This window comes from Lissotriton helveticus, chromosome 12, assembly GCF_964261635.1.
Source record: "Lissotriton helveticus chromosome 12, aLisHel1.1, whole genome shotgun sequence".
Lineage (NCBI taxonomy): Eukaryota > Metazoa > Chordata > Amphibia > Caudata > Salamandridae > Lissotriton > Lissotriton helveticus.
In genome coordinates this window covers 711,339,149-711,361,839 of record NC_136073.1, presented here as the reverse complement: position 1 = coordinate 711,361,839, position 22,691 = coordinate 711,339,149, and the positions used below count along the sequence as shown (strand labels likewise).

The following is a 22,691-nucleotide window of genomic DNA, read 5'->3' as shown; positions in this document are numbered from 1 at the left end:
TACGTTTTGTGAGATAACTGATGCATACACATTGACTACCCCTTCCTCTGCCTTTGCATATATACTTCATTTGATGAAATACAAAACAATATGAAATTCATTCTCTTGACCCAGACTTGTGATCTCTATTTATGTAGCTGAATAAAATGTGTAAAAACCTTTATTGTACCCGACCAAGTATCAAATTCCTTTCAGGTCAGATATATAAAACAAAATCAAAGCTAAACCATGCTATAATACTTAAGTATTAGGGAACAGTAAGTGTAATAAGTATTTTTGAAAAAGAAAGTGACAGAATTAGATTCTAGGGCAATTTAATAAAATCGCAGCTGCAGTAGTGTATTTTCTATGTCTACCACAACGTGTCCAAATATAGGAGGCAGGGGAAATATATTTTTTTTAAAGAGCTGGGCAGAGGGAGAAAATAGAGAGAGTGGGTGGGGAACCCTCATCCAAATAAGACAAGAGCAAAACAAATTCATGGATAACATTTCTATTTTAGAGAATCAGTTTTGTCTATTGGAATATTCTGCCAGTGAAACAAACCACTGCATTTGCATGACAGAATCACTTCCTAGTGAACAGATGTCAAGTGCAGCTGCCTCTCCGGGGAACCCTCTACTTCCACATGTGGCTCATCTTTTCTTAGTAGTTAATGTCTAGTGTGTGGAACTGAAAACCTGGTGTAATTTATCTTAACAGGTCTGGGGGCAGGTCATCACCACTCTGGGAAATTTGGCCTCTGTTCTGCCAGAGGAGCAACTAGATAAGGAGCTTCCTTGGTTGGTCAATGAAGTTGAAAGGCTCCAGCCCCAGCTGCCTGCTGATATGGCATTTCGTTTGCTCACGGTGAGTGTGACCTTTATTTGCTGTCCATGCTTGCCACTTCAACCAATCCCAAATGATCCACTCATAAGGAACACTGTATCCCATAATGAGAGATTAGCTGCAATGAAACACTACATTATTGAGAAATGAGGGTTGAATACAGAACTACAGGATTCCATTGGTGAGTTAGTTACACCACAGGTGGAGTTGTGAGATGGTTCAGGCCTCCATCATGTGTACATTGGGCCAACATATTGGCATTCCACTCCCAACAGTACCAATGTTGTGGGTATCAGACATTTTGGGATGTAGGAAAAATTTATGATTCCAAGTTTGCCCCTTAGATACCCCTGGGAAATAGAACCACCACACCAATTTGGACAGTAATTCCCCACTATTTGACACATTCACGCCTGGTAATTATTTCAGTTTTGAGCTGGTGTATTGTTTTGGATTACAGGGACTATAGTTTTCCAACATTAATTCCAAATACTGAACCAGCTCAATTGTGATTAGTACACAATCCATGAAGGCAGCCAGAGAAGCAAAATGCACATTTGTATTTGTTACATATGAAATCGGGATTAATAAAGGAGAAATGTGTACCGAAGCAATTGTGCTAGAATTTAAATAAACATCAACAGTGCTGAAATGTGCTTCACCTGTTGTTGTGATACTGGGTAAGTAAAATTGGTTATAGAAGTGAAATTGAGCATACTGTTGCTCTATCTTGATGTGTTAATCATAACAAAACAGCAGATCGTCAGTCACTAGAGCCCTGACATAGGTCCCAAGCAGTAATTGGGCTTACTAAAGCCCTAGTGACCTCTTATAACAAACAGTGTGCCATTGCATTTTCTCTAGTCTGAGAGGCTGCTTACACCCTGTGAAATACAAGTAAATTTACAAATGACCTTCACTAAGGAGCCCAATGACTTTGCATTGCACTCCTGGTGACCGAACATACAGGTAAAACAGTGAAGTCTTGAGAGGAGCACTGGAAATTTATCATGTTGGTAATCAATAATGTGTTGGAATTATAGAATACTACTTTTAGTTGCTATAAAAACAAATATTAGCAAAGGAAAGAGTCCGTAGTTAGAGACGTGCGAACTGTATTAGCTGAAAAGGCAAGAGTGACGTAGACCTTGGTGGACACACTATTAGAATCATTACGTCTCCAATCTGCCAATTTTCATTTCCACAGAACTATTATTTTTAAGGCTTGAGAATTGTAGATTAATGTTGAGGCCCAAAGTGGAACAGTTTCTGCTAGGTCTGAGCACTTACAGTTAAAAGGACAGGATGTTCAAATTTCCTTACAAGTCCTTCTTTTGACAGTCTCCACTTGTAATAAAAATTTGAATACCAGCTACAAACATAAAAACATGACCGAATTTTGTTGTATGGCATATTGAACATATACATCATTTGAGGTTGTTCCCCCAATGAGTCTTACAAGCCTTAATTGCAGGTGATCATTCTCCTCATTAGCATCTGTGTAGCTAAATGTGTTCCTAAAACTGCTTTTAGTCGTCACCCATCTTCTGTGTTGCAGCTCCTGCCTCCACGTTGCCTTTGATTCTCATAAGCAAACACTATCCTTTTAGGCTCCTCTGTACTCCCATGGTTCACAGTGTGCAGGGGTGCAAGAGGGACATTGAGCAATCCTGGTCCACAACTGTTAATAGTGAAACAGATGTAGCGGCGCATACATGGATCCAGGTTTTAGAGGAGCACCCCAATTATGTCTGTATTTTACTATCTAACAGGAAAAAAGGGGAAAATGTATTTCCAATAGTGTTCATCCACCCATGCTACATCTAAGTGTGCCCTTTGGCTTGAGGGTGTATTTTGCTGACTTTGGATGAGACTACATTAGTGGAGTGTGGATCACTTGGAGAAGCAGGAAGATAACTAGAGGACCTGTAGTATGAACAGGGAGAAACAGGAGGGTGAAAGGGAGGTCAAACAGAAGAGGAGGACAAGGGAACAAGACTCTCCAAAAAGTTCAGTACAACTGAATGGAGGAGCAGGAGGAGGACCAAGATCACTAGCAGGATTAGGAACACAAGCAACTGGATTTCCAAGATAATGACGAGAAAGCAATAGCAGGAGGACCATGGGAAAAACCTGGAGGATCAGGCAGCCAAAAACCACAGTCGACCAGGATGACTGAGACCCCAAGGACATAAGGCCCAGCATGCCCAAGACAAAGAGGAGGATCAGTAAAACCAGGAGAATAAGTAGAATGAAGTAGACCAGAAGGACCAGAACCAGGAGGCCAAAGAGGAGAAGATGTACAAGTAGCCACTTTATTAAGCGCCATAGAAGCCAGAAACTAGCTGACTCCAAACCCTTTCGGTGATATAACAATGAATTTATGCAAGCAAGAATTGCCCTTGGCAATGCTATCAGGGTTGGGGAAATGGGTACTGTCCGTACTGCAAGATATGAATACATAAAAGCTATCCATAAAGCCAAGTGCCTATGGGATGAGCTTAGATGGCAGGACCTAAAAGAATCTAGTTTGCAAAATAATACCAAATTATTCTGGAATATCATTAAGTGAGGCAGAGGGGGTCAACCTGATCATCCCCTAAGTCATGTCTCTCATGAAGGATGGGTTAATTACTTTAGGCCCCAATATGCGCGTAACCCTTTAGATGATCAAATGGAAGAAGTTAGTTATGTTTTTTATACTGATGAGGCTATTAATGACAAAGAAGTTTTAGCAGCTCTTAGTGCAGTTGCTGGAGGTAGAGCGCCAGGACCCGATGGTGTCCCTACGGATGTGTTCCTCTACGACAAAATACGATGGGGTAGATACATCTTGTTGATGGCAAATGCAACAGCCCAGGGTGCCCGATCCCGGTTTCCTGGAAAGGGGCCGTGATAATTCCAGTATATACAAAAGGAGATAAAACTCAACCGGGGAATTACAGACCTATCAGCTTGATAGATACGATTCAGAAGGTAGATGGGAGGTTGATCCTGAACAATATCTTAGACTGGATTGAAGAGAATTGTATATTGTCCCCTTTCCAAGAGGGTTTCCGTAAATACACTAGCACCATTGATCAAGTCATTCATTTTATTCTTTTATAGTGGAAGACTGTGACATTGGGCAAGGGCAGCCTTTACGCTTCCTTTGTTGATCTACGTTCAGCTTTTGACCTTGTCCCCCGTTCCCGGTTATGGGTGACGTTGAGGGAATTAGGACTTTCGGACAACATCCTAACCTTCGTAATGAGGCTACACGTGAGCAATCATGCTAGAATCCGCTGGGGTGGGCAGGGTAGGGTCACCACCAAGTTCTGGTTAAACGAGGGGTACGGCAATGCTGCGCCATGGCACCAACGTTATTCTCTTTGTATATTAATGGAATAGTGGACCGTTTGTTGCCAGTGAATACAGATGCCCCTTCTCTAGCAGGTGTAAAAATTCCGACTTTAATGTTTGCAGATGACACATTAATTATTTCCAAGACTCCTAATGGCCTCCAGCGAGCTCTATCAATTTTTGAAGATTTTTGTGCTGCTCGAGGCCTGGAAGTGAATGTGTCAAAAATGAAATTAATGGCTTTTAATCCGCATCGAAGTTTTAAGGGGAGGGTTTTTATGAATAAACAAACACTTGAACTGGTCAGGGCTTTTACCTATTTGGGTATACAGTTAAAGAAGAACCTTAAGTGGGACTGCCATATAGATAGCAGCCCTGAAACATCGACAAGTTACGGGAGCTTTAAGTCTGGAGCATAAAAGGTCTCTAACAAAACCAATTAGACCAGTCCTCCAAGTTAATGAATCTAAAGCTGTTAGCTCCGCGCTTTATGGTGCCAAATTATGGGGGTTTGAGAAAGCAGCTCCTTTAACTCTTTCTGAAAATAAGTTCCTCCGTAGCATTACCAATCTCCCACAAAGCACCCCTCTTAAGCCACTTAGATATGATTTGGGTAGGAAAGCTATTATTGATGTCCCCAAGTTGCGTCCGATTTTATATTGGTGCAGGTTGTGAACGACATCTGAACTCTCATCATAAATCTGATGCCTTCCACAAAATCGGTTGGTTAAGAGGTGTTAGGAATAGCCTGATTGGCCTGGCAATGAGAATGCTATGGGAGAACCCATTAGAGGCTTCTTTTCCCTCTGAAAACATCCTAAAAGAAAAGCATTGGGAGTGGGCTGCTTTTAATGCTTGGAGTAACTCTGACTCATCTTCTATGGTGGGAATCTTCTTAGAAACAAAACTCACACCCAGATTAGAATCCTATTGGGATAATATCACCAGGCCGAGAGATAGGAAGCTTTACTTCCAACTCAGGGCAGGCTCCTTACCTTTAAAGTCCCTTATGTCCAGGTGGACTCCCACAAGTGATAACATCTGTCCTGACTGTGGGAGTCATAGCGAAACAGTTGCCCACGTGCTTTTTGCCTGTCCCGCCTATGCACTCCCTAGGCGAGTTTGGCTGGCTCCAGTGTGCAACCTACTTTGCACATTTAGGAGTGCCGAAGCGTAAAGGCTTATGAGCACCAACACTTTACCATTTATCACAATAGCGGTAGCCAAATACCTAGGATGGGCGTGGGCTATAAGGCTGAAACCTAAATCTGGGTAATTCTTTAGTGAGCATTAATTTGAACTTCCCTAGCCTGGCCACTGCATGTGATTGATTATTTTAACTGGGTGTAACTTTTATCTCGTCCATTTGCTCTGAGATCTAAGTTTTATCAAACATTTTTAACTATCCAGCCAAGGCATTTTTAACTGTATCTAAATGTTGTTTGTTTTGTGCTTTTATGAGTATACTTCGAATAAAGCTACTTTGGAATGGAATGGAATGGAGAAGAAGGATGTGCAAGTGGAAAGGGAGGGTCATCAGGAGGACCAGTACCACCAGAACAAGAAGGAAGAAGATGGGCAGGTCAACATGGAGAACCTACACCACTGTGAAGACCCTACACAGAATGAGGAGGAGGAAGATGGCCATGAGGATGAGTAGAAGGGGAGGTGAGGGTCCAGGACAGCCAAGAAGTTTAGAAACTCCAGGACCACCAGAGGATTTGGAAAACTTAAACCAACAGGGGACCAATACCATGTCCAAGAACTAGGAAAACCAAGAGGATCAAGACCAGGAAGAATAGGAAAAGGATTTCTAAGAGGACTAGGAAAATAAGGAGGAAAACCAGGAGGAGGGAGACCAGTAAGAGGAAGAAGACCATGAAGAGAAAGCGGAGGCTAGGAGGTCCAGAACAGCAGCCACCACCATGACCACCATGGAAAACCTGAAGGCCAACACCAGGATTGCTAGGAGTAACAGCACCAGAGGATCCAAAGGACCTTGGAAGAGGATGACCAAGATTAGCTGGACCATGAACATAAGGACAATGAAGATCATGAGGACCAGCAGGACTGGGACCAGAAGAATGAAAAGATTGGAGAACACCAGGGCAAGAGCACCAGAAGAACAACTAGGAGGGACACAGCAATAAGCACCATGGTAAAGATAATCCTTTTAACAGAAGTAGGATCTCAGGAGGATAAGGGCTACTTATGGCCAATGACCAATACCTAGAGACCAGGACCAAGAATATGTAGATGAAGCCTAGTAGGATGATTTTGAGGAAAATATGAGTTGACAGAAGGGAAAGAAGAATAAGAGGATGATCAGGAGGAAGAGACCTAGAAAAAGGAGAACATGAAAATCAATACGAAGATTAGGAGAACTATGAAAAGGAAGACCTTTTAAACCAGGAGCATGAAGAGGAAAACCTATAGGTGGAAGACCAGGAAGAGGAGAATGACCAAGAGGAGTAGAGGGACCACGGCAACCAGGAAGATCAGGAACACTAGGATTACCAAGTCCACCAAGAGGATACAACTATCAAGGGAATCACAACGGGACACGCATCAGGAGAACTAGGGACAGGAAAAGCAAATGCAGAATGATGATTTGAAAAGGAAAGAGAGATCAACAAAACTGATGGGTACCATTAAGACCAAGACCAGGAGCAGGAAGACCAAGGCCATGAAGGAAGGGACTAAGATGGCCAAGAGGATCTAGACAGTGCCATAAGAAGAAGGAGTAGCAGACAACCAAGAGAACTAGAACCACCAAGAGAACGAGGACAACCATGGCAAGGGCCATCATCAACAGTGGCTAAGAACACAGTGCCTACGATGGCAAGTGAGTCTAGGCTACATGTGTTAGGTCATGCCCCTGTTAAATGCTGAACATGTTCTCTTCTGGTTCCTTGATGGACTAAAATCCAACATCTGACTCCAACAGATAACCTCTACAGAAATCACTACGTGAATCTGAGAGATCTTAAGGCACTGTGAGTCAAGAAAACAGAACAACCAGGAAAGAAAAAATTAGACATAAGCACGGTCATCTGTCAAAATCTACTTGTGGTCATATGTATTTAGAATTAGTACACAAAAGAGCTCATTCGCACACCAACCCACTCTTGCATTCAGACAGAATTTACACTTTGAAGTTTGTAATTCACCACTGACCATCATCATTTGCACAAACTGCCCTTTGGCCTCATCTCAATTTTCTTATCTCCTTGCAGACCCTTGAGTTATGCATCAAGGCAGCTGTTACTAAGAGTTGCAGAGCGCTGAATGGAACTGTGCCAACCGTGCTTGCCGTCTTGCATCACCTGGTAAGTATATACATGAGGACAAACAAAGTATTTCAGTGGGAGGCGACAGATATTTCCTGTGTAACATATTGTAACAAATAAAGTTTCTACCTTAATCCAATTTATAGTAGGAGTGTTTTTAAAGGGCAACATTTGGGAACTCTCTTGCATAAAATATTAAATTATAATCCATAAAAATCCTGTATGAACCAATTTGCTTCTAGGATGCAAAGAAAGAAGACAATGGATATAAATCTGTCAGTGTTGAGAGTTCCTCTGCAAGAACCACCCATAAGTCTGCCTCTCGGCAGCTCTGGCTCTGATAATAGGTAACAGAGGAACAGAGTGACAGGGAAAGGGAAGGGAAGGGATGGGACCCAGGGGGAACACCAAGGATGGAGACCTGAAAGAAAAAAGCTGTACCCAATAACAATGGTTTACAACAGAGACATAATACTAACAAAGCTTATCTCGGAGGTTCAATTGTCCAGTTAGACTTTACCATATAACATATACTGGACTCTTCATGAGTTTCCCAACAACAGTACACCCAATCTTAAATCTATATATTTAATAATAATATGTCTATATCATATACATTTGATTAATGCCATGAATCAAAGGAAAATCAGTATTTTCCCGCTAAGGTTCCTAAAGTCAATATGTGCAGAAACTACCCCACAATTTAGTTCAAATAATCCAAATACACAACATTTCTGGAATATCCTTACAATCCAAACTTGAAGCATTCAAGACTCCAGTCCACAAATAAGAAGGCCCTCTGAAAACAGGTGCACAACTTGACGGCCATAAGCATGAAATTCCAAATAGCAATGCTGGCACGTGGAATCTGGAATGAATGGGAAACAAGCATCTCTGATGAGGACCAAAGTATGAGAACTGAATGCCGGTAAAGAAAAAAAATGAATTGGTACAGCAGAAACAGCAAGTGGCGGTGAGAACAGAAAAAGGCCCTAATGAAGGCACCGACAGAAACACTTGCTCCCCACTCTGCTGACTAGAGACCTGGGACGTAAAATGGGCAAAAAATGAAGCAAAAAAGGCCTGCTCTGAAAAGCATGCAACCCACTATGCTGGCCAGACACCGTAGGACACAAAAGGGGAACAGCTTTACCATCCCCAGAGATAAACCAAGATGAAGTGTAACAACAGCCTTCATCTTGATTACGTTGAATAGCCGCCACTAGTGCCAGCTTTGTTAAAAGCATTAAGTACCACTACCTCCGGCAATCTCGCCAGACTTCTGAGTCTACAAACTATCCAAAAACCATAGGAAACTAAGGCATCCATCTTAGAGTGGTAACTGAGAATTTGCACTTCCACCAATATCGGGCACCCTGAATATGCTGTATTCCACACAATTAATTTTTCTGTAGCGTGGTATGGATCATGGTCCCACAAGTCCTGACAAACTCCTATGCTGTCATTCCCCCACTGGAAGTTATTTGCTGTCTGGATGTATGGGATTGGCTTTCAGATAGCCTAGCTTCTATTATTATTTATTATGGCTTTGTTATTGGCAGATCTGCACACCCTCAAGTGAGGTTTCCGATGAAACAGAAGAGCCACTCAAGTTGTCCACGGCTATTATCCTGTCACTGGGTGAGTTGGTCATAAATGTATGTATGTATATATTTGTGATACTGCAAGTATATATTGGCCTTTACTAGGGATCAGGTCCTCTGTAACATTAATTTCTGTACACTGCCCTGCACGTAACTTGATCGTCTTAAAAGCTACTATTGCTTCAGTATTTATCTCCCCCCCAGTACATTGGTTGGCGTGCTACTGGAATATGGTGCCCAGTTTACTATATACAGCTATAGTAGTCACATGAGTACCATGTGCTCATAAGATCATCATTAAATGTTGCAGACCATTGATAACATACCTCCTGGACATGCGTTGAAGAATGGCCTTGATGGGCTGCTCCCCAGCGTTGAGTTCCTTCTTGCATAATTTTATGTTGTGTAATTTTTCAATTATGTCTATTTTTTCTTTTCACTTTACTCTTTCAGCCCATTCTCACTCTAGTGAGGTCCATAAATATTTTGAAAGTAGCTTGATGCAGATAGGTGCAGAGTCCCGTGCCACAACATTACAGCTGCTCTGCAAGCTCCTTTCGGAAACTGGTAAGACTGTCAGTGGGTGGGTGGCAGTGTGTAATTTAGGCAGGGAAAATAGTTAAAGGAATATAATGCTTGTCATAGAATCCGGAGCCCTAAGTTGTATTTCCAACTTACTCCCTTACTTGTCCAACATGGTGCAGCTATAAGCAAAATACTTCAATTTTATATTCTTCAGCTACATTAACTGCCAACTTTTCCTGGTAGAGCACTGCAATTTATGAATAAAGCCTTGCTTACATCAACTTCAATTATGTGAATCATGGTGAAGAAATAAAGGAGTGCCACTGTTTTCTTTTTGGTTAATTGTTCCCATTGTGAGCCATTAATGGGACAGGGACACTGTGAAAACCGATCCTGACATAGACACTGGACAGGAACAAAAAGGGAAATAAAATATGGAGCAGGTCGACACAGACACGCTCAGTGGTACATGATGACACAGACATGCACGGCAAAACAGGAAGGCATTGATAGCCCCATGTGGCTCACAGTAAGAGACTCACAAACCAAAACTGAAAGATAAGACCCTCAGGGTGGTAATCACAGTTGATAGTGGAAACTTTACTACTTATGTATTAATCTTGATCTTACTAGACAAAGTCAATATATATGTGTTATGAACATTTGGTGTATGGCTTTATTTAATAGATTCAGAAGGAGCCTTTTATCTGGATGATGTCCGTCACGTACTTGAGGATGACAATCGCAAGGTACCATCAAGCTATTAAACGTGTGTTAAAGCACTTTAATAATTAGCAACTCAATCTAATTAAGTTATGAAGTTTTTGCATAGTGCAGTAGTCCTACTTACATGGACTCAGAGCTGTGGTTTGCACACCACAATCTGTTGACTTTCTCCAAGGCAAGTCTTCAGTGGAGGTGTTGGGTCATGCAACCTCCAGCCATTTCTGTCAGTTCAGTGTGTCTTGTGTTCCATTGTCTCCCTGTCCAAGTGGACATATCCCAGTTTTCCTGCCCTAGTCTGTGTCAATGCATTATTTTCAGACCCAATCCCAGAGGTTGCTGATCCCTAATTGTTTAATAAGTGTGTGTTAAAAGAAAGTTTGTGTATGCTGTTAACATATTTAGTCTGTATTTCACATTGAGTTGATCTGTAATACCCCTCACTGAGGAGGAGAATGTTGATGATCAAATAAGGGGTTTTGAAGTTCAGAATATTAATATCTCCTCAAATCTTTAACAACCGTGGTGTAGGGTATTTCAAATGTCTCTACCAAGAATAATATTTGGGCTATGTCTCAGCGAAATCTCACCAAACGTGGATCGATAATACAGGATAATATTCAATGTGCACGTTTGAAAAGTCTGATTGTGTTATAAAAGATGTATTTTATGTAGAAATTGGAATATATGTGACTTTCTTGATGCCATGTATGTCCACAATGTGCCTGACTTCAGTGCCATGGAGAAAGCAAGTAACTCCGTATCAGAATCACCATGTTAGCAAGCACAGGACATAGGCACAAAGGAAAATCAACAAAGCTGTTTTCTTTTGATAACGAACATAAGGCTGTATTGCCATAACTTTGTCTCTAATGGATTCTCTTTGAGAGGTGTATTGGGTTTGTCATTTTTAACCTCAGGGCACGATATAAACCAAGTTATCCTTAGATATTTTTCAGATTAAACCAGGAACATCAGAGACAGGACTCTGCTAGGAATGTTAGAATCACAGAAATCAAGCATGGATGTATCCTTTGGCAGTTGAAGCCATTGTGGCCAGATTGTGCAAATATACCGCGTGCAGAACCATGTTAGGGATGTGAATTTTAACTACTATAGCTGGATACAGGAGACTGTGACTATTTACGATCCTGAGCCAAAACGACTTCTTGAAAGTGATATGGATCAACCAAACAACAAGGTGTGGGACAATGAACTCTAAGTACTGCAACCCATATGTTATCTGCTGTCCATGTTGTGATGTCTGCTCAATCTTACAGGTGGAGTTAGACAGCGGCCATCATTCTTCCCACACATGACTCTAGTTTTTTTTTAATTCCCTCAGCAGTGGGATCCACAGCCTATTGAATTCTCATTTGCATTTGTGTAATCAATATCAGGTCCTGAGAGCTTTTTTGTTGGATGTAACCTACCTAGGCATATTTTGCAATGTTTTTTTTAATCTTTTATCAGATCTCAGGCACCTATAGAAGGTGTAGCCCACCTGGAATATTTGAATATTCCCTCAATCACACTTCAGTCAGACACTCTGTAAAAACAGTTTAATTAAATTGACTCTAGTTTCATTCTCAGAGTGTCATAATAGCCCTTTTTGCAACATACTTTAAAAGGTTGTATCCAGGTACTGGCTTTCCACACATAACAATGTATATCTGTCTATTCTGTGGACAAAAGGAAGGAGAGAATGCATGTTTTTCTCACACTCCCTTGCTACTTTCTCACTAGAATGTGTGATTTTCTCCTATTCATACACCTAAAGGGTTTCTCACTAACCATGCTTACCTTTTTTCTCAATTACAGGTTATTCTTGCCACTTTAAGTTTAATGTCCAGTTTAACAGCCAAAGGTTTTTATGATGTGAATGGAAGAGCTGTGATGGATTATGTGCTTAAAAAAACCAGCCTCCTTATCAAAGAGCAGGTAAGTGGCAGATGTACATATTTGGGTAGTTGAATGTGTTAGGGAACAGCAACAGTAGTCAGCACACAAGAAATAAGTGGACCTTTTAGCCCCCTTGTGCCCCAATGTAGTTACTTTGCCATATAATATACATCGGCAGTGTCACATATTTGCCCCTGGTGGTGGAATATAGACCTCATGTCCCTCTCATTAGTTCCCATAGTCTCACCTTGACATTCTATGTTCTTCATTTGAGTTTGATGTTCCCTACTTGCACTCCAGTGCGTCTTTCTCCCTCCGTTACTTTTATAGGTGTCCCTTATCCATTTGTCTGCTTACATTTGCACCTGAAATTCAGCAGCTGCCCATCAGTGCCAACACTGTACATGCCTTTTCTTCATGTCTTGTTATTCCAGGGTGCCTATGATGTGAACCAAACCACTCAAGTGAATTTACTTATAGCTTTCACTTCAAGAGTCATTCTTCCAGTACACCCAATCTATGGTTTTTCCATTATTGTGAAAAGTTTAACTTAGTGTACCCTTACTATTGTGGGGTCTGAGTTAGTGATGTCAAATGCAAGTGGAGTCGTTGTCCCGAAGTTTAACTATTGCAGCTGGTTTGATTCAGACTGTGGCACTTCTGGCAATTTTATAACTTTTATCCTGCTCTTATGTTGTGCAAAATCATCCACTGTTGTGAACAACGAGTTTCAGAAAGTGGTCTGATAATATCCTTCAGTTATTCTCTTTCTCCTTCATTGCCCTCCTCTTCCACAGGCCTCATGTATGATTTTGTATTGGGCACTTCTTCTATTTCTTCGCTTTTCTTGGACCATCTCAAGTCCTTTGGGCACTTACAATTTGATCCTATCTCTAGTAGCTGGAGGAAACACCTGTCATCTGACTAGGGGCCAGGAATGGGTGTTGGATAAGTGCTCTTCACTGGTGCTTGTGGGGCTGCAGGTGATATGTGGCAGCATGGGCAATGGCAGGTGGCATGGTGTCTGAAAACTGCAGTATTCTTGGCTTTGTCAGTGTCTCTGGGAGAGTAGGCCACAGTGGTTTATGGTCTCACCAATTCCTCCATAACAGCAGGGGTGCCATGACCTTCTTGATCACTGTGAACCAGGTAGGACTTCCTCATGCTTGGCCAATGCATCCATGTTACAGAGTAGTTGTACCAAGATGCACAACTCAAGTCCATGCTCAGTAATATGTGTGAGGATTGGGCACCACTGATGACGTCTGGTATCCATCTCCTTGGGGCCTGACCATAATCCAGAGTGTCAGCAGTCCATGCTTAGTCTTACTCTTGGGTTCCCATTAAGCTCAACTAATAGATGAGCCAGACACTGTCCATAGTTTTTTTTACCACAGGTCAGAGGCCTGTCCTTATGTTGCATCGCATTGTAACAATGGTGCTTGAATACCTAGATCCCATCTTAGTAACCAGATGCACATGTTGACTGGCATGAGTGCAAAGAAATAAGATGCTCAGACACTGTGAGAATGGGACTCGCTCCATACACGTCTCAACAGCAGTGCTCCCATGCAGTACATAGGCCTACCACACAATCCAGCCTATGTGAGACAACTGGCCTTTAGACTTTGCCGGGGCTAACTGGGAAATTTCTTGGGTGATTGGGCAACAAGGCACATGGGCATTCAGCGAATGCACTGATAAGCTGTGTTTTTCACTGATAACACATTATCAAGTGGGCTCCTTTCTGTTACATACCCCGCTTTATCGTTGAAATGCCTAACAGGGCAAACTACCAAATCCTACACAAAGTAGCACAAACATACTTCAAATCAGTATTTCATATCAACACTGCCTCCCAAAAATGCAGTTCCTGGTTTTGTCTTATTGAGTGTAAGAAGTACCATAATGTAGCACATACTTCCCCATCAAGCAGCAAGGGGAGGGCTCATGGGGCATCACAATCTTTGTAGTGAGCAAGAGAGACTACCTTGTGGTGCCAGAGGTGCAATGTATCAGATGTAGTGCCCAGTGCATCAGAACCTTACATATTATAAGTGAGTCCACCGGAATTTTGACTGTATATGAATGCTATACACTTCTCCGCCAAATGACCATATACGTTTATTCTCTGTAGAGCGGAGCATGGGTGCATAATCTCATTTATACATTTTTATTTACATGTTTGTGGCTAGTGGTTTTAATTTCACATTTGAATTTAAGCCAAGAGGTTCTCGCTGTGCTTACAACCTTGATTTGAAAATTGTGATGTTTTCACTCTCAAATCTCTTGAACCTCCATGAGGAGAGAAAACACAGTGAAAATGATGTGAAAATATATGTTACTTTACTTCTCTTGCTTTTCCACATTTTCACAGGGCACTAGTCACATGGATCCTGAATCTGGTGTTGAAGAAGAGACCATCCACATCCAAATCTCTCAGCTCCTCAAGAAAATTGCATTACGCTATAAAAATACTGACGAGGTAAGTGAGAAGGATGTGAAATAAGGTGGGTCAATAAACCAGAAGTGTACAAAATATAAATTGCAGAATGTCCAAAGACTCCTCAATTCCCAGGTTATCTTCATTATCCTCTATCCTCTAACTCACATAATAGCATGTTTTAGTAAAGCTCTCTCTGCTGCATGTTTGTATGTGGGAAATATGCACATAGTAATCTGAACCATGAATTCATGTTTAAAATGCATTCCTTTTCCACCCAAGTCGTTACCATGATTTGCCTTCGGGAAAGCACTGGAATTTGGAATAGTATTTACTATTCCAACTCCAGTCTGAGCAACTGTAGGGAAAGAGTTGGACTTAAAGTACAACATTAGTCCAACAACGCTTTCCTTCTGGGAAGTGGTTGTATTGGCTTGCTTGATAAAGGAATGCATTGAAAAGACACATTAGGGCATGTACAGCAATTACGAGTCTTGCAGGGCAATGTGTTGGGATCTTAAATACCTTAAAAACATCTTGTCTTCCTGCCAGAAGCTGCCAGAAAGACAGTGGTCAAGTCTTTAATCATGTAGAGAACGTATTACTGCATTGTTCTGTATCTCGGAGTGTCACAGACATGATGAAGAAGACGACAGTGGGTGCAGAATATGGCAGCTTGGCTGCTATTTCATCTGCCTAGACACTCACCATCAGCCCCAGCTCTACCAATGGTGCTCTGGCTTCCGTTAAGGCATTGGGTATATTTCAAAGCCATGTGCTATTGTCGCAAGATTCTCAATCATAAAGGCCCGAAATATCTTCACCTCTGATCACACCTTATCTTCCTAAAAGAAATCTGAGATCAGCTGATGCCTCTCTTGCATCTATCCCCAGAATCAAAAGTGCTCACATTGGAGGCCATTTCTTCAACTACTGGCAGGCAAGATGTGGAACTCCCTACCACTTTGGCTTAGGCAAGAAAAATCTGAAATACGATATCGCAAGAATTTAAAAACATGTTTTTTCACGCTAACTTAGATTAGGGGAATTCATATTCTTACTCTGTATAATAGGACTGATACCCCAGTGCTGGGACACGCATCTGACGCAGCTATGTGCTTTATAAATCTCATTATTATTATCATTATTAGTGGTTTGGACCAAGTTGTTAAGGCACAGCGTGATTTGAGACGCGATGTAAAGTCTGTTTCCTCTGCTGCAGGGATAGAGGTCTGCTGTCCCATGCAGTCCTCATTCCCAGCATTTCCAGCATTCATAGAAGATTGTCGAATCCTACCTCATTTTTTTTAATGAGGCAGGAGGTTTTCCAAATTATTCTAAATAGACACTTTGAAACGAGATTGAATGGCACATCAGTCACATTGCAAAACATAGCTACTCAATCTGCATCTCCTATTTGCTACTTGCCCGATTATAAATCAAGAACCAATATTTCATATCAACAGGGTCGTTCATTCCCAGCCATAGCTTTACACACTCTGGCACATTTATAAAGATAGTTCTCTTTTGTGATTGTTATGAGGATAACAGCAGATAATGAGATAATTTACAAAGCAGCTCACTCACAGGGTTTTTGGAGAATAAATGTTGCACTCATTCTCTGCAAATAATTGCTCGGATATAGAATCACGGATTGTAGCATTGAACAGGGTTGGTGCTACATCAGTGTAATACCAGCAATCTGTCTTGGACCCCATCAGCAAGGAATGGTATCAGGAAGGGAATAATTCAAATATAGCCCCATCGCCAGAAGACCCACCAGAAACCCTCCCACCGGCTAGGACTGTTTATCTGTGGGAATGCAGCCTTATTAAATGCTAATGATACTAATAACACATTCGCTGCTCTTTCTTGCAGGGATTTTGGAAAGAGATTTTGAGCTACATGCTGGAAGATGACTATACTTCATCTGTGCCAGCACTGTGCCAGATGCTACTTGTTGTAGATAAGAAAGCAAGCATCAACTTTCATGAATGTGGTGAGTCTTAAGCATCCTACTCATTGACACAGTGGGATCTACCATTGAAGGTGGTTAATGCTTCCTCCTCCACTCCCCAGATCCCCTCTTACTTTGTCATGATCAGGCATGAGTTTAAGAACCAGTCCATTAGCTCAGGATGTGATGGTTGAGTTACTATAGAACGTGGGTGTCAATATTTCAAATAACATTTATTGCTCTCCTTTTAGAGATATATGTGTCTGTGCTGATGTTGCTGCTCGCTGTGAGCCTTATTCATAAGGAATTAACTAATTGCTGTGCCTCAAGCCATTTGGCTGTGCCACGCTGCGTTAATTCCGAAGCACTGGGATGCTTCATATCTACAAGGATATAATGGATCCCTTTGCTCTCCCAGTGCTGGTGCCTAATTAGCTGCCATGCACCTATGAAGGTACCCTTGTACCATGGTGCAAGGGTGGCTGCATCACAGGGATGGTTGTTTTTGTGAAGTAAGGCATATCTTTATTTTTATGCAGTTAGGCATACCTTTGTGCACAAAAACAATCACAATAGGTAATTTCCTCTTCCTAAATGTGCTGCAGTATGCAGTATGCGTAGAAAGAGGTAAACAACGAGGCGAAATAAAAATATTTGTTCTTGTTGCACCTCCCTATACCTCCCCCTGGGGAGGTGTAGCATTCTGACACATTTCCAGGTGTACTATTTCTTGTAAATATGGAAATGCGGCAGAAGCCTTGGGTGTTGCGCAGGAAATCTCACAGCAAAACCCATGGCACAACTGTTCCACACAAAGTGTTGAGTGTAAAGGGGCCATATTTACAAGGGCAATAAAAGCCACGCAGGGTGGCTTTACCTGTCCTTGTAAATATGGAGCAGCAGGTTGCACTGCTGGTGTGTCTCAAAAAGTGATGCACAGGTGGCACAAGGGGCTTGTAAATAGTCCCTATATACTTTTTGTAGTTTGCCAGACATAAAGTGGCTTTCCTGTTTGTTTCAGCTCTTAGTCTGGTTAATGCAATGTACTAACTGTCCCAGGTTTCCACACACCATGAGGCTACTCAGGGCTCTAATGCTCCTCTTCAATCCTTGGAGTATTCTTGCTCTGCATGATGTTACTTCAGTCTAGTATGTTGATCATGCCCTGCTGGGCATGGTACCTATTTATGTGTTGTTACTTTTGCCGACCGCAACAGGGATGTATTTTATTTCTCCATGGAGTTACTTTTAGTTATGATATTTGTCTCTGCAATGTTTCTGGTTCAACATTTTGGACTTCAACTCCATACTAAAATGCTAGTTATTGGCCCTCACTTGTAAGCAGGGATGCATGCTCAATGATGGTAAGTGAAAATAAATATTTTGACTGACTCCAAGGTTACGAAGGAGATTCGCATCTGGTGGTGAATACCTGTAATGGCTGTAATTCCAGGGAACCAATTAGCTCTCCCCACTCAATTTCCAGTGGATGTGTTGATAAAGTGCAAGTGACCTGGTCAGATGGTATCATAGTCTATTTATTTGTCACTCATGTTAGGAGTCCTGAGCAGAATCAAACAGGCAAAATATGTGCTCGTTCTTGCTTGCCCCAGGTCGTTAACCTTATTAGAAAATAGATATGCAAGAACATGTTCTGGAGTCCTCTTTTCTTCTGGGGTATCCGCTGTCAGAAAATGGCTCCCATTTTTCCATGGTCCTTCAGGATGTAAAGCACGTCCACGGCTCATGACGCATCCTCTCTTATCCCACTGGAGTCTTCTATCCCTCAATGAAAGCTGTAGCAGGAATCTGTGCATGGCAGCTTAGGTAGCTCCTCCTCCAGCTTTCATTCCTTGACAGCAACCACTAAGGGAGGGAGGAAGAGAATTGCAGCATAGGCTGTCAAGGTACTGTACACCCCTGGGCACTCCTTAGTGGTAAGGGTGCCTTTGCCAGCATTTGCAGGAATTTCAAAGAATCCTCATGACCGCTAGAGGCTCATTGAAATGCCACCCATCATCTTGTTTACAGGTACTACTGGGTGTCTTAAGTGTGTGTGTCAGCCATATGTCTTCCTTTGGCAAGTATTGCTCAGTAATGTATGGATTGAGTATGACATGTCTTCGTTCTTTTGTACCTAAACAGCTAAAGAAATTCCAATACACAGACTCTTCATAAGATTGCTGGTGAGTATCACATTCTACCCCCATCATATTCCACCAGATCCCTCTTCCCAAGTTGTTTGCTGCCATTTCTATGCAACCTACTAATAGAGATCTTAAATTCAACTCAGCTTTTATCCTTTTGAATTTGATGGTTTTATTTCCAGTAAATTGGTTATCAGTACCACATGCTACTTACATTGTACAGAAACAGCCAAAATGTGGTTGGTACTAAGTACTGCATAGAGAACAAGGTAGCATTTCCAGAAGTTTCAAAGGCTAGAGAATAGGAACTCATGAAAGAATCACTTTCTGAATTCTTTGTTGTGGGTTTTCAGGTAATTTCTTCATATCCTCGCTGGGATGTCGAAAGGGGAACTTCAGTCTTGGCTCTTCTCAAGCACCTGATTCCTGCAAATTACCCATTTCTAGCAAAACTCCTCAGAAGGAAGATCCCCCCGCTGATAACATATTTAGAAGGTGAGACTCCAAAGCATGAACCAGTGAGCACACAATTTAACAAGTATTAATGGCATTTCAAACAACCATTGACCAATGACAAAGCCATTAAGTCTGGTGTTGGCTGCTAGCTTTTAGACCTTGTCCACTCATGTTTTTTTCACAATTTTTATAAACTTGTATTGTGGGAGGTGATGCCAGGTACATACCAAGGTAAAAAATACTGTTTTGGTCTCAAAAGGTCACATTCTTATTGTTGTCCTTGGGAAGAGGGATCTGGTGGAATATGATGGGGGTAGAATGTGATACTCACCAGCAATCTTATGAAGAGTCTGTGTATTGGAATTTCTTTAGCTTGCCAAACAATCCACCCTATAATGGTATGCGTGGTAAAAACCGCGTTGTAATGGTATGCGTGGTAAAAGTATGCGTTGTAACGTCATACATCCGTTATTTCCTCTCCGCCGCTCAGTCCCAGAGCTCTTCCGGACTCTTAAACAAAATGGTTCTCCACTGATACATTACTTTCAGTTTGGCAGGGTACATCAGCATGTATTGAATGTCCTTAGCCCTAACTTTTCACTTAACCTCTAAGAAAGATGTAAGAAGGGGCTGCACTTTACCTGCATAATCGGGGGAGAGCATAACCATAGAGTTGGTGCAATGGACGTTGTTGTGCCTGCCGCAGGATATAGTCTGTCCATAAGGTACAGTATACTGATGGTAATGCCTCTAGGCGGTCTCCCTGGCTGTGGCCTTAGGGCCAATGCCCTGTGCACCCTTTCCAGAATGAAGTAGGAGGATAGCTCACAATCCATGATGCTGATTCTGAAGTATTCTGTGGGGAATTTCTCTCATGTTGCCCACCCCCTCTTTTCTACTCTGGGCCACCAAATCAGCTCGGCTGTCACAAGCCCATGAGCGGGCTTAAAATGAAAGGTGGTCCCTACCACTCCCCTCCCATGTGGCTGTATCCTCTCCCTAGCGAGTCAAGAGTCAATGCAGAGGTAGAGGTAAGTCGCTGCAGTGAGATTGCAGCTCCAGGTGGTGTCTGTTGGCGCTATGTCCATCTCCCGGCAGGTCGTTGTTTGCCTAATAAGTTTCTCTCATCCCCGACTCCCTACATGGGCTTAGGTTGGCCAAAGGGGACAAGTGTAGTGGGCACTACATGGATGTATGCATCCAAGAAAAGGTGGCCCTATAGTTGGCTCAACCAGGCTGCAGTTTCAGTTCTAGCCACGTGTGGTGACCAGTCCATCTCCTCCACTCTAAGGTGCCCGTTACATTGTTACAGGCCACCACCTGGAAGTGAAAGCAGCAATGTGCCACACCTCAGCCACGCGCCTGTCTTCTCTCCCTCTCACGCTCCTGGAGTCAATGCAGAGAGGGTTTGCCACTGTGGGTTCACAGCTCCAGGTGGTGTTTGCCTCTGGCAGGCCCATCTACAGGTAGGCCGTATGCACACCCAGGCCGTCGATTGCAGAAATTGGCTCTCTCATCCAGGGCTCCCTGGATAGGTTCGGGTGGGCCAAAGGGGGTGATTATAGGGCCACTGCACTGGTGCCTGCAACTGAAAATAGGTCACCTGAAGTTCGGATTCAGCAAGGTTCTAGGAGCTGGCATGTAGCTCGCTCAAAATGCGGCTACCATCTTAGGCTGCTTGGCCGCGTCCCCCAGTAATTTCTTTCTTGATTTCTTTACAATGTAGTGGAGGTGAGTGATCTGTCAATGGTAGGTGAGCCCTTTGGGAGCCAGGATGGTATTTATCAGATAAGGTAGAAACTGTATTGTTTAGAAAGAGCCATACAAGATTTCATAGGTAAAGAGCAGAGTGAGCACTTATGGTAGCAGCACACGTATACACTGCTAAATCACTATTATTCACTGTTACTGCATCTTTGATCCATTACTCACAAAAGCAATATTTCACTCACACATTTGTTCTGCTTTTAGGTGATGAGTACAAGGTGCTAAGGATGTGAAATGCCAAAATAGGAGTGAACATAGTATGCTGTTTCTTGTACATATGTTTTTTATTTGCTTGAGGTGTGCAGCCTTTCATGACTTTCATCTTCAAGACTCATGACAGTCTACATTTGTTTACAACGGTCTTGGTAATGCTGATCTTTTTTTATTATATTTTCAGGATCCAGACAATCTGCTTGAAGAAGTACCACCACCAGAATACAGGGATGACTTCCACATCCCCAACTTTTCACCTGAGAAACATGTGAGTTTTCTTTAAAATACAATACCATCATGTTCATGTGCCTTCTCTCTCAAATTCTGTTTCTTCCATACCATCTTCACAAACAAAGTACATCCACATGATATCACACAAATAACTTCCCATGGAAACTATACTCCATTTTCAGAAACACAAGGAATTCTTTACGTTATTAACAAGGAGTGAATGGTGTAGCAACTCAATCCGTCTCTCATCCACTGGTTCCCTTAGAGAGCTAGAGCTGATTTCTTAACTTCAAAGCTGGTTTTAGTGTACAGTGTAAATGTACAGAGGTGGAATTTATCTCCTGAAGGAAAAAGAGATTATTTAAAACAATGACCCTTCTGACTACTAGACTAACCTCTTCTGTGAAACAAAATACACTGGGGTTGATCCAATTTGTGGGCGAGCAAGGATCTATGGGCTAAAAATTCCCTTTCACAATAGGAGCAAATTTAGCTTTTTCTATCCTCACTTCTGGACTAGACAAAGAATTGGCTGGCCTTGGCTTTAATCAATGGAGAAAAAAGCTCCTATTCCTTGGGGTCAACCACTTACTGGCAATGCCCACAATATGCGTTTTTTGAGAAAAATAAGTCAACTGTTTTACATGTTGTCATGTCTAAATAGCCTTCTTGTTTCCATTCTCTCTATCTACCAGCTTGAGGACATGATCAAAATGATGAAAAGCACTCTCAGGTTGTGCGAGTTCATACTTTCTAAGTAGGCTGAGGTAAGATTTTGATGCTGTTTTCCTGTCAATGTGAGTGAGAGTGTGAGTACTATCAGACTAAAAGGATCACACAACAAACCATCACTTATCGATGGGGGTCACTGGAATGTAATGTAAATATAGGGTGGATTTGTAGAGAGCTGCTTGTCACCCGTGAGGGTCTCCAGGCACTTCTTCCATACAATAATGGGTTTACTATACTTGCCAAACAATCCACCCTATGCTACATAGTTTACAGTTTTTTTTACAAATAAATGTTTTGCTAGTTTAGAAGAATCAAAAATTACACATGGTGTTGCTCTGTGGCAAACGTTAACTACTCACCTGAATTTATCACCCATGTGGTATACTGGTACTAGAGAGGCAAAACATTTTGCGAGAACAGCATTAATATTTTATAAAACAGCAAAATAGTATTGTCACAGAATGTACTACATTATGCTGCATAATTTGCACTGTGTTCCATAATTTGGCCTTCCTATGTGTCTCATGAATA

General features: G+C 42.0%; 1 protein-coding gene and 1 long non-coding RNA gene across 2 annotated transcripts; both read left to right on the top strand.

Annotated features, from left to right (window-relative positions):
• The first annotated feature begins 615 nt into the window (after positions 1–615).
• Positions 616–9,263, top strand: LOC144799480 (uncharacterized). Its single transcript, XR_013603820.1, has 3 exons — positions 616–849; positions 7,407–7,499; positions 9,023–9,263. It is a non-coding gene; the product is annotated as an uncharacterized LOC144799480 (long non-coding RNA).
• A 2,472-nt stretch (positions 9,264–11,735) lies between these two features.
• LOC144798106 (maestro heat-like repeat-containing protein family member 2A) lies at positions 11,736–21,480 on the top strand. Its single transcript, XM_078668868.1, has 6 exons — positions 11,736–12,253; positions 14,592–14,699; positions 16,536–16,656; positions 18,760–18,800; positions 19,115–19,279; positions 21,382–21,480. Exons 1-6 carry the CDS (start codon positions 12,158–12,160, stop codon positions 21,478–21,480), a joined length of 630 nt encoding a protein of 209 aa, XP_078524994.1. The 5' UTR covers positions 11,736–12,157.
• Positions 21,481–22,691: the final 1,211 nt, after the last annotated feature.